At 37.7% G+C, this 14,357-nt stretch overlaps 1 protein-coding gene across 2 annotated transcripts; it reads right to left on the reverse strand.

The window, feature by feature from the left end:
• Positions 1–2,518: 2,518 nt before the first annotated feature.
• On the reverse strand, positions 2,519–13,277 carry TYRP1 (tyrosinase related protein 1). Of its 2 annotated transcripts, none has more exons than XM_074931936.1 (8): positions 13,189–13,277; positions 12,147–12,620; positions 9,133–9,455; positions 7,584–7,788; positions 6,491–6,658; positions 4,833–5,012; positions 3,363–3,509; positions 2,519–2,794 (listed from the first exon to the last, which is right to left on the reverse strand). In XM_074931936.1, exons 2-8 carry the CDS (start codon positions 12,526–12,528, stop codon positions 2,589–2,591), a joined length of 1,611 nt encoding a protein of 536 aa, XP_074788037.1. In that variant the 5' UTR covers positions 12,529–12,620; positions 13,189–13,277; the 3' UTR covers positions 2,519–2,588. The 2 variants fall into 2 exon arrangements, with proteins under 2 accessions (XP_074788037.1, XP_074788036.1); XM_074931935.1 differs by having other exon boundaries at positions 13,114–13,268.
• Positions 13,278–14,357: the final 1,080 nt, after the last annotated feature.

Here is a 14,357-nt window from a genome sequence, read left to right on the forward strand (position 1 = left end):
GTCATGGGGAGAAGTGACATCACGTGCTTGATAAGTGCTGCATCTAGGACTTCTCAGTACTTTCTTCCAGCTTTTCGCATCTTCTCTTCTCCTTTTGACTTCTGCTACCTGGTTTTGCCTCCATATAACAAGTGAAAGCCTACAGTTATCACACACTTAATTTTCTTGTGTTTATTTATTTTTCTTAATTTTCTCATATGCTGGCCATTTCAGATTTTGAACCTAAACCAGTTTTTCCCCATCACGTTAGCTCAAGAAAAAACACCAAGCAGCTTCAATGAATGGCAGGAACTCTTTCTCCACACACAGGCATAGTTCAGAGTACTGAAAATAATGACTAAAGAAAGAAGGACTTGTGAGAATTATCAAGAATGCATCATATATACAGTTCTCCTTTTTCCTTCCTCCTCTAATTCCCGTATTCCCGTACTTGTTGGGGTTTTTTTTTGTTTTGTTTTGTTTTGTTTTGTTTTTTTTTTTAAAAAAAAGTCTATTATAAAAATCTACCTTGCTACCTTGCTTCCTTCATTTATGTGTGGCAGCTGTAACTAGCAGGCAGATCTCCTCATTCGCTGACCCACAAGAATTTTTGTCTGCTCAAAACATGGGTATGCTTTTGCTTTAAGGATTGAATGGTTTTATTGGCTAATGTCTTCTTCACAAGGTCTTGCCATGCCATTTTCCTTCACCTATGAAGCTTCTGTATGCTTCTTTTCCTCCACTGAAGTAAAAACACTTTACAAAGGAAGGTCTGTTATCTTCATTTTATAAATGAGTTGAATCACAGGGGTAGAAATACATTAGCTAAGAACCTTCAGCTGGTCAGTAACAGAGCTAAGAATAAAATCCAGATCACTTGTCCTCAATCCAAAGTACGCTGGATCACTCTGCTTTAATCCACTGAAATCACTAAAGTGAATGACTTGTTAAATTACTACTCAGTACAAGAAAGAACAGCAAAAACAGGCATTTAAATTGAAATCCAAGTTGCTGGTTGTGTACCTGAAATACTGATTTACTAGACTGTAAGTCAAATCAAGAGCACAACCCAAAAGACCTTTGTCAATTTTCCTTTTGTGCCATGGCTGGCACAGGTGGAAGTTTTATTCCTAAATATCAGTTATGTATGTAAATCTTTATTGTTGTCTATGCCTTATGCTTGGTAAAATGGGTTAAGATGATAACACATCTTCCACTCACCTAACCAAGAGTACTTGTCTTGGATATTTACAGCTTTCTCAATGTATAAATTACATAACACCTTGCACCTGAGTAAGTGTGTGTTGAGCATACCTGGTATTCACTGAAACCACTGAAGCTAACACAGCATATAGAAGGCATCACGCTTGATTTGCCTAATAACGTCTGGGAGAGGCTGCCTCAGACTGAAGGCGCTCAGTTCAAATCACTTGCCATTTCTGTTGAAGCTTGGGTCAGACAGGAAGAGAGACAAGAGGCAGCTTTATTTTATGGTCTGACAATTACAGTGTTGAGTACATGACGCACATGTGATTCAATAGTCTGAACCCAGGAACATCTCTGTATGTCAGCTAATGACTCCTAAATAAGATACAATAAGCCATCATAGGAATACAATCAGATGGCTTATTGGTACCCAGTTATGATAAGAGAGAGGACGTGAGGCTGGAAGCCAGGTTCTTCAAACCCTACCTCAGGTTGTAAAGGCAGGCATCAGTTTGTTGCTATCCTATTGGCTCATGTTGAATAAATTCAACAGTAGTTGCATATAGCTATTTTTCCAATTCTGTTCTACACCCTTATGCCTAGGGCCTTCTCTCAAAGTACAAGAGATGTGGGTTTAAATTCCTGCAGGAGACAACTGAAGCAAGGTCTCTCATTGCTGGGGAGGGTGCCCTGCCATGGGGATAGTGGGAGAGAGAAATGAAACAAGAGAATGAAAAATAAAAATGAAACAAAGGCTGGTGCTGCTTGTCCTTTAAAAAGGATATCCCCTTCAGGCCAGCTGTGTTTGATCACGTTAGCTATGTCCAAATGCTGGTTTGGCTTCTCAGTGGTGAACTAAAAGCAGCAAAAAGATCAAAACTATGTTCTGTGAATAAAGTTGGATTTTAAACACGCTGTTCCCCTCAGAATTCCCTTATAGCTCCGTGTCTGGTATGCTGGCTATTTTGAAACACATTTCCACTCACCAAGCTAAGATGTCTACTTGTAATTTGGATTCTGCTTCAGTCCCCATTCTACGCTTGACCTTTTCAGAAAAGTACCTCATAGAAGAATTCTGGGTATAAAGACTAGGTGAAGTCAAATGACATTGGCTGTTGGCAAGTTACCTAAATTTTACCAGATTTTACAGAAATATGCATGAAAAAGGCTTGCAGATGAACCCTGCAGAGTTAGTGGAATTCTATTAAAATCAGCATAGAATTAGCATTGCAAAGGTGATTTATTGATGCCCAGGTGTGATGAAAGAGGAGGTGGAGCCTGAAGCAAACATATCAAGACAGCTGACAGTTTATGCTCTTTATTTTAAAGCAGGTGGATGACCACCATTTATAAAATACAGCAAAATAAACTCTTTCAGTCAGATCCAAAAAACCAATGTGTCTTCAAACAACAGACTGGTTTGGTGTTGGTATGCCATCATAATCATCTGAGTAGTGCTGATACTGGTCAGTAAGAAGAGGCTGATGCAACTCATCCTTATTTTTCTTGACACGTACAACACATGCAGCAGCAGCAAAGATAACTGCAACAAGAACCAGTGCAGTCACTATTGCGATAGTTATAATCTCTGTGACACGGAGAGCCCGACCTACAAGTAAGAAAGCAAAAAGGAAAGTTATTAAAAGTAAATATCAAGTATATGGATAATCATCAGAGGGGCAGACCAAAGCCTAGTATCTGCCATTATTCAGTGAGTCATGAAGTAGAAATAGTTCAAATTTTAGTTGATAATATCTGTTCCAAAATGTAAGAAAATTTCAGTCTCTCTTGTTACATTCTATAAACAGACCTAGACCTTTCTTCTGCTATCTGGTTTGTGAGGGATTTGCATTCTCTGTAGTGATTTAATGAAGGCATATGATATAGGAATAAGGACGTTCTGAAAGGTTTAGATTCAAATGAGAACTTCTCCAAAATCTGAAGTGGATAACAGGAGCTTCATGCAGGAACAATCTATATTCAGTATCTATTTAGCTGTACTAAATCCCAAGCACAACTGATTTGAAAAGCCAGGCAAGAAAAGAGAAAGAGGCCTTTACAAAGGCATCAAGTATTGTTTGTGAAATTTGAACCAGCTTTGTTATATGATGCATAAAGTTAAAGGGAGAAAGACATGATGAGAAAAAAAGAGGAAGCATCTAGGTTGGACAGTTTACCTGGCCACTCAACTTCGTAGCTGTATCCCAGGTTTTCTGGTGCAGTAACAAACATTTCATTATTGGTAACTGGAGGCCAGAAAGGCACCATATTGTACTGTCGGTTATGTCCAATAGGGGCATTCTCCAATGGATATGTTGAGATATCTAAATTTGAAAGTCAAATCACACTTCTGTAAATAAAATAAAAAATAATTTGCCCTACTTCATTTTTTCCCAACAGTTACTTGGGGTTTTGAGTACCTCAAGTTGTTTTTTTTTTTTTGTTTTTTTTTTTGTTTTTTTCCCTAACATCAGTTCATCTAGAATGATTGGTTTTCCAGTGTGACAGATCCAGAATGGAGAGCTCTGCTCTGAGCAAAAGCAAGACCACTAATCTCAGGATTTTAAGAGAAACCACCAGTAAATTGTAAAATTTTCTGCCTGTGTGTGGCTTTTCATTTCTTCTTGCATGGAAAAGGAGAAATACCTATATATGGAGGACTTGAAAAACCTTTTTGCTACAATCTTGCTTTGTCTGAGCGTAACAGTGATGAATAGGCTTCTCATGCAGTTCAGGACGGCAGCTGATATGAACTCTAGTGGATTTTTTTTGTAATGTTATGATAAATCAGGAGAAAGTCAGCTGAAGAAAAAAAAAAAAATCATCTTTGTAAGATGATGCAAAAACTTGCAATAGGTCATGTAAGTACCACAAGGGGATACAATTGCTCTCTGACAGTGGATGTGGGAAGAATACATGAGGCAGGTTGTGGAAGGTGCACAAAGAAGTCTCAGTTGTGCAACAGCAGCTGTCTTCTGTAGATGAAGGAAGAGGGGCTGGATTGCCTAAGAGGAATACAGTCGTTGCTTTGTGCAGACTAATGCACAGACTTTAGGGTTACACAGAATTCTCCCCCCAGTTCACTGCTGCCAATCTCCTTCCTCTCCTTCACTTCCTCCCTTATTATTTTTCTCTCTTTCATTTTGAGTTAAAGAAGCAAAGAGAGCAACAGTGACCGTCTTTTGAAAGGGTATGGAAATGGTTATGGAATATTGGTAGTAGATCACGAAGGTGGTCAAAATTAATCATGAGGGTGTGTACAGCATCTGATCTTGTTTGACAAGAAGAAATGTAGATATTTACTCCACACAACAACAGAATGTCCTTGAAGTATTTGGACCTTCCATGGTTACACTGTCTTTGCTCTACAGAGCAACGTTATTTGCACATTTTGTTTTCTTGAATTGTGCCTGATATCTCTGGCTATGTCCCTTCACAAACAGTGATTTGAAAATGGATGTCAGTGGGGTAAGGAAGGGAGCTTACTTGTTATTACTCTGCATTTGTTAACGATATTAACTGTTAAAATTTCAGTCCTTTCCCCTTATCTTAGGGGTAACTTGCTGTCCCATAAGAATCAGCTGAACTCCTGTGACTACAAAGACTGACAATCACCCATCCCACATCTGTCTGTGAGCACATCTTACCTGCAGAATACCTTCTCAGCCACTCATCAAAAACAGCATCTGTAAATGTGTGCAGAAGGACAAAAATTGGATCATTTGGTGATAAATGGGTTTGTCCTCCTGTCCCATTCAGAAATAGATGAGCCAAGTTGTGAAGACTTCGAACTGCTGGGTCGTATTTCCCTGAAGGATCACTGTACCCTGAATATGAAAGCAGAGAACACAAAAAATCTCAGTGAAGGTTTTGTTTGAAAGCTGCCGTCCCAGCTGGATACTTTTTTCTCTGAAAGGCTGTCATGTTGTGTTGCCTTACTTAACATAAATGAGTAGCTAATTCTTTACCTATTAGCATTTGAGAAATGTGCCTAGCATGCATAATTTTCAGATTTAAATAGCCTTTACAAAAGAATGCTGAGAATGTGGAGTGCAAGGCTGTTGGGACCAAATGCAAAACCGGCCAAAATAAACTACATCATAGTATGAATTTAAAGGTATATATTTGGGACCTACATATCTTTCAGCATAACTGAAATAGTTGCATGTATTTTCTAACTGCTGACTAAAGTGTGTATATGTTGCCATCTACCCTAATAAATCAACTGTTACATTTCCACACATCATTTCCATGCTTATTGCAAACACAACTCAGAAAGCTTCGTATGCTTTGTCTTTTCAATGAAGATGCTCTGTGTAACTGTTAGTGCCCAACACTTTGGAACCCCCATGTCTTTGCCAGGATCTGAATCATCATGAAAACTTGTCCTGTTTCCAAGCTTTGGCCAAACTTTCGAGAGAGGGGTCCTTACAATTAATTGGATAAAGTCATGTTTAGATACCTAGGTATAGATGCCCATTTGACAAATGTGTTAAGCATCTAAAACTTTCATAGATACTTAAAAGGTTGGTGCAGATTCTTGGTTTTGTTCTCCAAGATAAAGAAAATGGAGCAGATGCTTCCCATCATAGGAGTTATGCCTCTTCAAAAGTGACAGAGGGTCTGTGGGAGATCTGGCAGGGATATGAACTGTCACTTAGTAATCTTTTCTCATGAATCCTAGTCTTTCCTGTTAAAAACTCTGGATTATTAAAGTGCAGAAGCAGTTGTCAGGATACTGTCTGTATAGCATGAATTATACCTTTAGGCTAGTTTCTGTGTTGGGGAGAGTGTGTTCAGATGTCAGTGACAGAAAATTTCATTTTAGATGTGTAAAGTTTAGAGAAGAATAGAGTTATATGGCCCAGAGAGAAGGACTAACATGTCTATCAGTAAAATCTGTACCGAACTCAATACCATCTCCTAAAGTACCAAGGCTTACAATTTCTTTTGCTTTCTTTTTCTTTTTGGTTTTATTTCAGATACAAGAGTAACTGGTATGAGCTCTTGTTTGCCTCCACAGGCAAGGGATGTCTGTTTTCAGAAATGGCAACATATTACTAGGTTGCAAGAACTTAATCTCATCTAGTTTCTATTTAGCATTCCAGTGACAGATTTTTGAGGTTTTTACACATTTAAAGAACTGACATAAGCTATAATTTGCCCAGAACTTACTTCCACTTAATACTAAGCTAATATTTAATGCTAAGATCAATGTCGTTAGTGTCCAGTAGACTGTCTCCACTCTCATACTTTCAACAGGAAAAATGGCAGGCCTGGTCCACCTTTTATTTGCCATGTTTACCTTCTACTGTGTTACGGAAACTGTCTGTTGAATTGGAATAGAAAGGAGGAGTGTCAAATACACCAACTTCCAAACACTGTGCAACATCTTCGGGGTCTGGAAGACGTTGTACCATAGGCCGTGCAACATTTCCAGCAGGATTTCTTCGGATCGGACCACCCTCAGTGCCTGGGGATGGAAGGAAGAGAGAGAATACAATACTGGTGCAAAACAGAACGCCACAGAATGCATCCTTCTAATGACTGAACCATGAGGGAAAAAAAGTCCCTCACAAATTACACTTAAACTGGATGAATGGGTCAGTTCTTCAGGTCAGGTAAAGAATCTGAATTTTCATGAGGTCCCGTGTGGTGGATTCTTTGCACCAGGATTTAAGAGAGAACCTAGAAATTTGTGGTTCTGTGAGTGCTGTGGGAAATTTTTCTACAGTTTTTCAATGTAATTTCTTGATGAGATTTAGGAGAAAAGTTTTGAGGATGTCTTGATAGGGTAGATGAAGAAATGGCTATGGTTGATTATGTAGGTGACTAACACAGTATTGTGTTTTTTCTCTGTTTTTTTTCCCCTATTTCCATGAAGATGCTGAGTTGTGGCTTGAAGGTGGTGAATATACAAGAATCTTGCTGGGGTTGTTTAGCTCTTGTAGCTGAGGTAGATGTGTTATGATTCAATATTCTTCACATTCAAAACATGCTCAAAATAGTTAACACAGGGATTTGTTAGATGTTCTCCTTTTAAGAGCAGAATGCCATGAAGATGTTAAGTGGTATGGTTCCATTAAAGAAATGACACTGCCAGATTTAATTATTTATGGCACAGGAGATGAATAGATACTGCATAAGAAAGGAAGTCAAAGAATTCAGCTCTTCCTCCGTTACAAGCTCCTAGTAAATCTTGAACTGCTTGATGCCTGAGTTCAAGACAGATGATAAGTATGTACTGTCTCAAAAGACTGTCAGAGCTTGGATCAAGAATATTTAAAAAAACACTTAAAGACTTTTTGGCTGGGAAAAAACATTGCAATGTAAAGTATTATATGTATTTTTTATTAAAAGAATTTTCTCTCCACATACCTGCCAGCAGTCATACTTACTGTTACAGATGGTTCCCAAAGTTTCATAGTCTTCTATATTTTCACATAACACTCGCCACTGAGAGAAGATTGAGTTCTGGCTGATAAGAGAGACATCAAAATTGCTTCTAGCTCCCATCAAGTCATCTGAGCAGATATCACAGGTGTTTTGCCCTGTTGCAAAGTTCCAGTAGGGCAGTCCAAAAGTGGGGTCCTGCAGCATGTTCTAAACCACATAAATCTGGTGTTAATAAATGTGTGCCCCCAACTGCTATACTATTTATTGCTAGTAGGATGTTATAAACAGTTCAGTACATCTTACTAAGAGTCAGAGTCCTGCCTCATGAAGGAGAGGATATCTATGAAAAATCAACAAAATCTCTATAAGAGCTTTCAGTAGTTTTCCACATTGATGTTTTTGTTGGCCTTTGTTCAACAGAACAGATAATTTGACTATTGAAATGAGTCACGGATCTCCCTCATTAATAAGACAATACCTCTTCCATTAAACCATATTGTGAGAATTAGTAAGAAACACCACTTAATACTGATACTTCATTTTTCCAAATATTTTAATGGCCTGTCAACAACGGCAGTATTTTTAGCACACAGAATAACTAAGCCAACTGTGGAATGACTGAGCAGATGGAAAAGTAAGGAAAAGGCATACTAGCCCTTAAAATTGTTACTGTTTGGTTCTAGTACGGATTGAAGCCGAATGTTTCTGGAGTGCGTCCTGGTTTCCAATATTCGTATACCAGGATGTGTTAGTCAGACAAATTACCTTAACTGATGATGAAGCTTACTAACCTAAGTGGGAATATATATTAAATCATTAAGATCTAGAACTCCTCAGGGCTTCCACATAATGAAATGCCACTAATGTAAAATGTGAGTTTTTGAAGGGAGTTTGTTCCTCAGCCTGATGCATAGACATTGAAGCTGATGGAAACACTTGAAATGATTTCAAAACCTATTTAATCCTTACAAACTTAATTCTCTCTTCTTGGAGATAATATACTCCTTTTATGGATAGGTCTGCACAAGGAAAAGGAAACAAGAGAATCACTGATTTATGGAACAGGGTAAAACAAAACACGGATTTCTCTAAACAGTATAACTAATTATACAATGAAAATGTGATTCTGAATCCCCAACTTTTCTTTAGAATTTCTTCTGCTTTGATTAGTCTAACTTAGTCAAGAATGAGGGCCTTGATATTAAAAGTAGCACTGGCAATAACTTTTTATTTTGGTCCAATAAAATGCTTTCTAAGGATATATCTAGAATTTGTATCTATTTTTACAAGAGATTTTTATGTAACTTTCATGTTTTACATTACTCTGAATGAAATATTATTTTTAGCATCTCTGTAATAGTGACAGTCTAAAACCTAAATGCACTCTATTTAAAGTTTAGTATACCTAATGAGTTATTGAAATTGAAGTAGAATTATTTCAATGTGTAGAAAGAACTGCTATCATTTTTGCCTATTGGAATACGGGAAGAAGTTCTTTAACTGCATAAGACATATGATGAACACATGGATCAATATCAGTATAGACTTTACCTGCATGTCTCTTTCAAGCTGCAGTAGATGGTACCTATGCCATGTGACAAAAGCTGGTCCCTCATGAGAGAAATCAATTCCTCCAGAACTCTGCTGCCCTGCACCAAGGAAAGTCTTCCTGACAGAATAATAATGAGACCACACAAAGTAGTTATAAATGGAGATATTCTCAAATTGTGGTGTGTTGCCATCTGGTCCAAATATTTCTTCACGTCTTCTTGTGGCAATAACAATGTCAGGATGGATTGTCACCTTGGCTTGGTGTAAGGCATTTACAAAACGCCTCTTTTCTTCTGCACTCAGATCCAAAAGATTCCTCCTGACTGTGAGGATACAGAAGAAGAAAGTTAACAAAGCAACAGGCACTCAAGTCTGATCTCACAAGACTAATTTATTTTGCTCTTAATAATTCCAGGTAAGTCCCTTTTTCTTCAAGCATTCATCCATTTTTTATTGGAACTATTCAGAAAGTATTGAGCATAAACAGAAAATGTTATTTATTATCAGAAAGGTTGAGCTGAATAAAAATAAAGCCTAAACCCTTGTGGTTTTAGTGCTTTTAGAAGTACTGTTACAGATTATCCAAAGACTGTCACACAAATCTTTCAGAGCTTCATCCAATATACTTAAGGTTTCCTGTGGTAATACTTTACAAGAAAAGAATACAGCAATTTAAATAAACAGAAGCTCGACTGCTTCATAACTTGGTGAAAGAAGTACATTGTTTATGCTTGAACCTTTGTAGGAAGAATGGCAGATTCAGCACTAAATTGTGAATTGCACACAGTACATTTCCCTTCAATGTCATTACCTGCTATTATTATCAACAGCCATATATTAGTCCTTTTTTGGCAGTATATCTCAAAAACAATTAAAAATATAATTGTTTATGTATGGACAGTGAAACAAGGAAGAAAATTGACTTGTTGAAATATCAGTATATCAGCAAGAGGAACAGAATGCACATCACCTCAGTCCCAGTCCAGCACTCTTTCACTTGGACTGAGATTTCAGGCTTTTAGACTAAGACACAGGTAGAAGTCCTCACAGCTATTCTTAACATTCACTGATTTTCATGATAAAAAATGTTGCAAAATCTATAATTGTCCACATGAATGATAGACTATGTTGATATGAGAAGCAACAGGTAGGTCTTCAGGATGAATCCATATGAAGAATAAAAGTGAATTACATTTCACTATATAAAGTTAATTCAGTGGGAGATATTCTGGCTTTATTGAAGTTTAGAGAAATACTTTTATGAAACATGAATTTTATCCAAGTATCCTGAAATGTGCTTTTCATGCTAACAGTTGCAAAACTGAACAGATATACTAGCCCTAATCACTGGGGGTTTTATTGTTGATTTTAAGCAGTGCACTAAAAACATCCAATTTTGATTTACATAAACTTCTTAACCTTTCCTTTTTCAAAATATGTGCCTGATCCACAAAACCCGATCTGGACTATTATTAAAGTTAAGCATGAATTTAGAAGATATGAAGACATTAAATTGAATTTTACAGCAATTTTATATGGATATGCCAACAGTAATCCAATAATTATTTCTAAAGTGTGAGCAGCTGGGGCCAGCTCTGTGGATGGACGAATGAGGTGACCTCCATGTGGAAACTCAAAGCATAATAAGAAGTTAATTTCCCCTTTTTAAACTCATGTGGTCATGCATGATAAATCTGATTTGCTTAGTATTTTACTGAGGAGTAAAGAATTTAATAAGTGAAAAAAGTAAAAAATACACTTGTATACCCTAGAAAATCAGCTAAAGTTGCTTATTGTCTATCTCTGGATTTACTTTGCCAAATTTGTGTATTAACATTTATTTCTTGATTAATTTTCAGAGTGGTTTATCATCACTGTTAATGAGAACAGGCTAGAGCATCAGAGTGTGCAACCTGGTTTAGCAGATCCAATTCATGAGTCATACTTTCTGCTTTCTAGTTTGCTTCTTGGAGTTAAAAGGATGAATAAAATCCTAAGATCTTTCTTACAGCCCTCAATAAGTTTTCTTTTAAGGAATCTTATCATTAAGATTTTGAATTGGTAAGCAGTTCTTTGTTAACCCTTGCTGGAACATGCACTCACATTCATGGAGTGTTTCTATCTGTTGAAAATAATGGCAGTGCTGATTTCTGTTTCTGCAAGAGGCACTGCACATTTGTGCTAGAGACCTGTTGTTTCTCATGTCAACAGAACTCATTTAGGGGATTATGGATTTTACAGGATCTCAATAACAACTTTAAACTTTCACTAATAAAGAATGAAATCTTTTTCATTCAGGTGGTTTTGACTTGAGAACAAGGATCTGTCCCCAAATCTGTTTGTCTCCTTCAATTTACCTACAATATTCAACATTTTTTCCAGTTCCACAAGGATTTCATGACTGTTCCAAAAAATTTTAGACATCTGTTTACTGATATTCTGGACTGAACTGAAACTGGAGAACTCCCAGAAAGGCCCATCAATCCCTGTGCTGATTTCTTTGAACAGCTCATAGTCTTTTAAGGACATTGTCAGCAACTAGGTAAGTAAAAATTTACAAGGTCAGGTATGGAGTTTAGAAAAGTATTAAGGGATTTTGAATCAGAAGAATGGCTGTTACACTTCAAGTAGTCATAAGGTATTAAACATGATAACTAGTTATTTCTTATTCCTAGACATACTCACACACATACATGTCTATATACATAGTTTTAAACAATTCCAAAGAATACAATTTTTTTCGATTTAGATATTCTATTCTTTAATGAACTTGGTCTTAATCTTGCACTGACCACAGGTTTCGTTTCTTCCTTTTATAGGATAGTAAGTGTAGGTGCTTAGTACACAAGCTGAACAACTCATTTAGCAGTTGCCTTAATAACCCTGATGACAACATACATTTGCTAAATAAATATGTGGCATTTTATATTTAAAGAAAAGAAATATGCTAACTACATTTAGAAACAAGCACTGCCACACAGGCAATTCTCACGTCATATTTCTGATGCTCTTACCTATATTGATTTGTTGGCTACAGGTAGGTCCACTCCAGCCAGGGCGACATGACCCACAGTTGTAACCAGAGAAGTTACCATTGCACCGGCAGGTTTGGTTGAAGAAGCGTATGGGCCATTGCTCACGGTCATCCCGCCCATCATGGATGTACTGAGGGCCATGGGGTCGTGAGTCAACAGTCACCTGTACACAGCGGCCCCTCCCTGTAGACACACCACAGCGGTCAGTACCTGGCCCAAACACAGGGAAATAGTCTGGGCAACACATGCCGCTCCTCAGGGCCTCGATGGTAGCGCACTGGCGAGGGAACTGAGCTCCAGCTTGGCCAAGCATGCTAAGAAGTGGTGGTAGGGAAAGGAGCAGCAGCATGGGGAGCTGCATGATGGCAGACCCAGCAGAGGCGGCTTCTTCTGAGAGCCAGCTGTCCACGCACACTGACTTCTCTTCTCCTGCGGTGGGACACCCAGCTGCCTCTACAGGGACCGAGAGAGAGAGAGAAAAAGAGAGAGGAAGAGAAGAATAAAATCGAGTGTTACAAACATCCAGGCTACTCCTTCTACCCCAGAAAGTGCCTTTGAACCCTGCACTTTGATACTCTAACTGGAAAAGCAAACCCTGACTACAGACACTAAAGTTCTCTTCTCTCATTATTTGCACAAAAAAATAGTAACTAACTAGAGCTATGTTTGTTCACGGACTTCTAAGTGCTTCCCAAATGTTCATTCACGTTGTATATCTGCCAGCCAGATATACTCACTACCACAAATTACTAAAATCTAAGGCACCAGATTTTTGAACCTTTTTTTTTCAACACCACCACCCTCTTCCCCCCCACTTCGTGCTTTTCTACTCTGCATTCAACTAGTGTATCTTGTCTTCACTCAGCAGTTTCCTTCTGTGTTCCCTTGCTGTTCACTGATGGCAGCTCCACCAGAAAGCAAATCTACAATGCTTCATGCATTATACCTGTTCTCTCTTTCTGGTACCTCTCCTCTGCTGAGATCCTGTTCTGTCTCTGCAAGCCCTACATCTGTGTCTAACCTGAAATAAGTGCTGCTAATTTCTCTCCTGGTTCAGTCTGCTTACTAATCCTTCTTCTACCAACACAGTATGGCTTGGCCTCACCCTCCTTCTTCTATTAATCCCCTTTCTACTTCAGTGCATTTCCCTGGACTTTAAGTACTTGAACAGCACATGATTTCTTTCGTGCTTATCTCCTTGTGATTTTACAAGTTTCAGCAAAGGTCAGAGACAAATACTTGAATTCAAAACAGAACAACTGTGAAGTTGTGTGGTTTTTTTTTTTTTAATTACTTGCAAAGAAAGGTTCACTTGAAAACAGACAAAGAACACTGGGGAAATTCACATTTAACAGACAGGTTTTTTAAAAAAATAATTCTTCAAATGACATTTTCAAGGTCAGGCTGAAATAAGTGACAAAGATACATTATTTAGAAAATTAAACACTCTGATTTTGAATTTACAGCTTCCAGTTTAACTATTTATTTTCATAATAAAATAAAAAGACAATGATCATATTAGAGTATCCTGAATGGTAAATTTTGAACAGGTGCTATGAAGGGTAATGAAACAACAAAATGGAGAGAATCAGTCTCTGAAATAAATAAAATGCCTCTCTATTCTTTGCAAGGACAATTTCTACTGAGAAAAACTGGCCTTATTCAAACCCTTACTCTCTTTCTGATCTATCAGTAAGGATGGTTTTCAGTGGGGTGAGGTTATTTTGTCAAGAAACATCTTAACTGGTACTAAGACAACACATTAACAAGTTTCTGGGAAAAGGTTCAACCACAGTATAACTGATATCAAGCAAAAAGTGGATTACCTACTCCTTCTGCTTCTCTATACGGAAGTCAAAATCTGAGAGTGGACCAAATTCTGACAGGCCACAGAAATAATTTATTTGTGCATTTGTTCTTGCCAGCCTGCCATGGAAAACAGCAGTGAACCTTACCATCTGTGGTTTGTATAACCAAACATGCATAGCTTCCTGCAGTGTAGGACCAAGGCTTTTAGTGCAGTTCTTCATATCTTTAATTCATTCTCCATTTGTAGGCCAGAATATTTGATAATCCTTAAATGAAACTCTTTTTCTGGCTATCATTTTATTCTCCATTTGAGTCTATTGTTTTCTCTTCTTTGCTAGCTTATTGTGTATCCTGCTTCTTTCCAAGCTTAAACTTTTTTCT

The sequence above is a fragment of the Athene noctua genome, chromosome Z (assembly GCF_965140245.1).
Source record: "Athene noctua chromosome Z, bAthNoc1.hap1.1, whole genome shotgun sequence".
NCBI classification, from domain to species: domain Eukaryota; kingdom Metazoa; phylum Chordata; class Aves; order Strigiformes; family Strigidae; genus Athene; species Athene noctua.

Bases quoted from the DNA above. Each gene is read 5' to 3' on its own strand.
- TYRP1 (XM_074931936.1), bottom strand. From the start codon at position 12,528: ATGCAGCTCCCCATGCTGCTGCTCCTTTCCCTACCACCACTTCTTAGC. The intron at 7,789-9,132 runs GTAAAGTCTATA...TATGTGGTTTAG, and splicing joins AGCTTGAAAGAGACATGCAG to AACATGCTGCAGGACCCCAC. The intron at 6,659-7,583 runs GTAAGTATGACT...TTCCATCCCCAG, and splicing joins TTTGGGAACCATCTGTAACA to GCACTGAGGGTGGTCCGATC.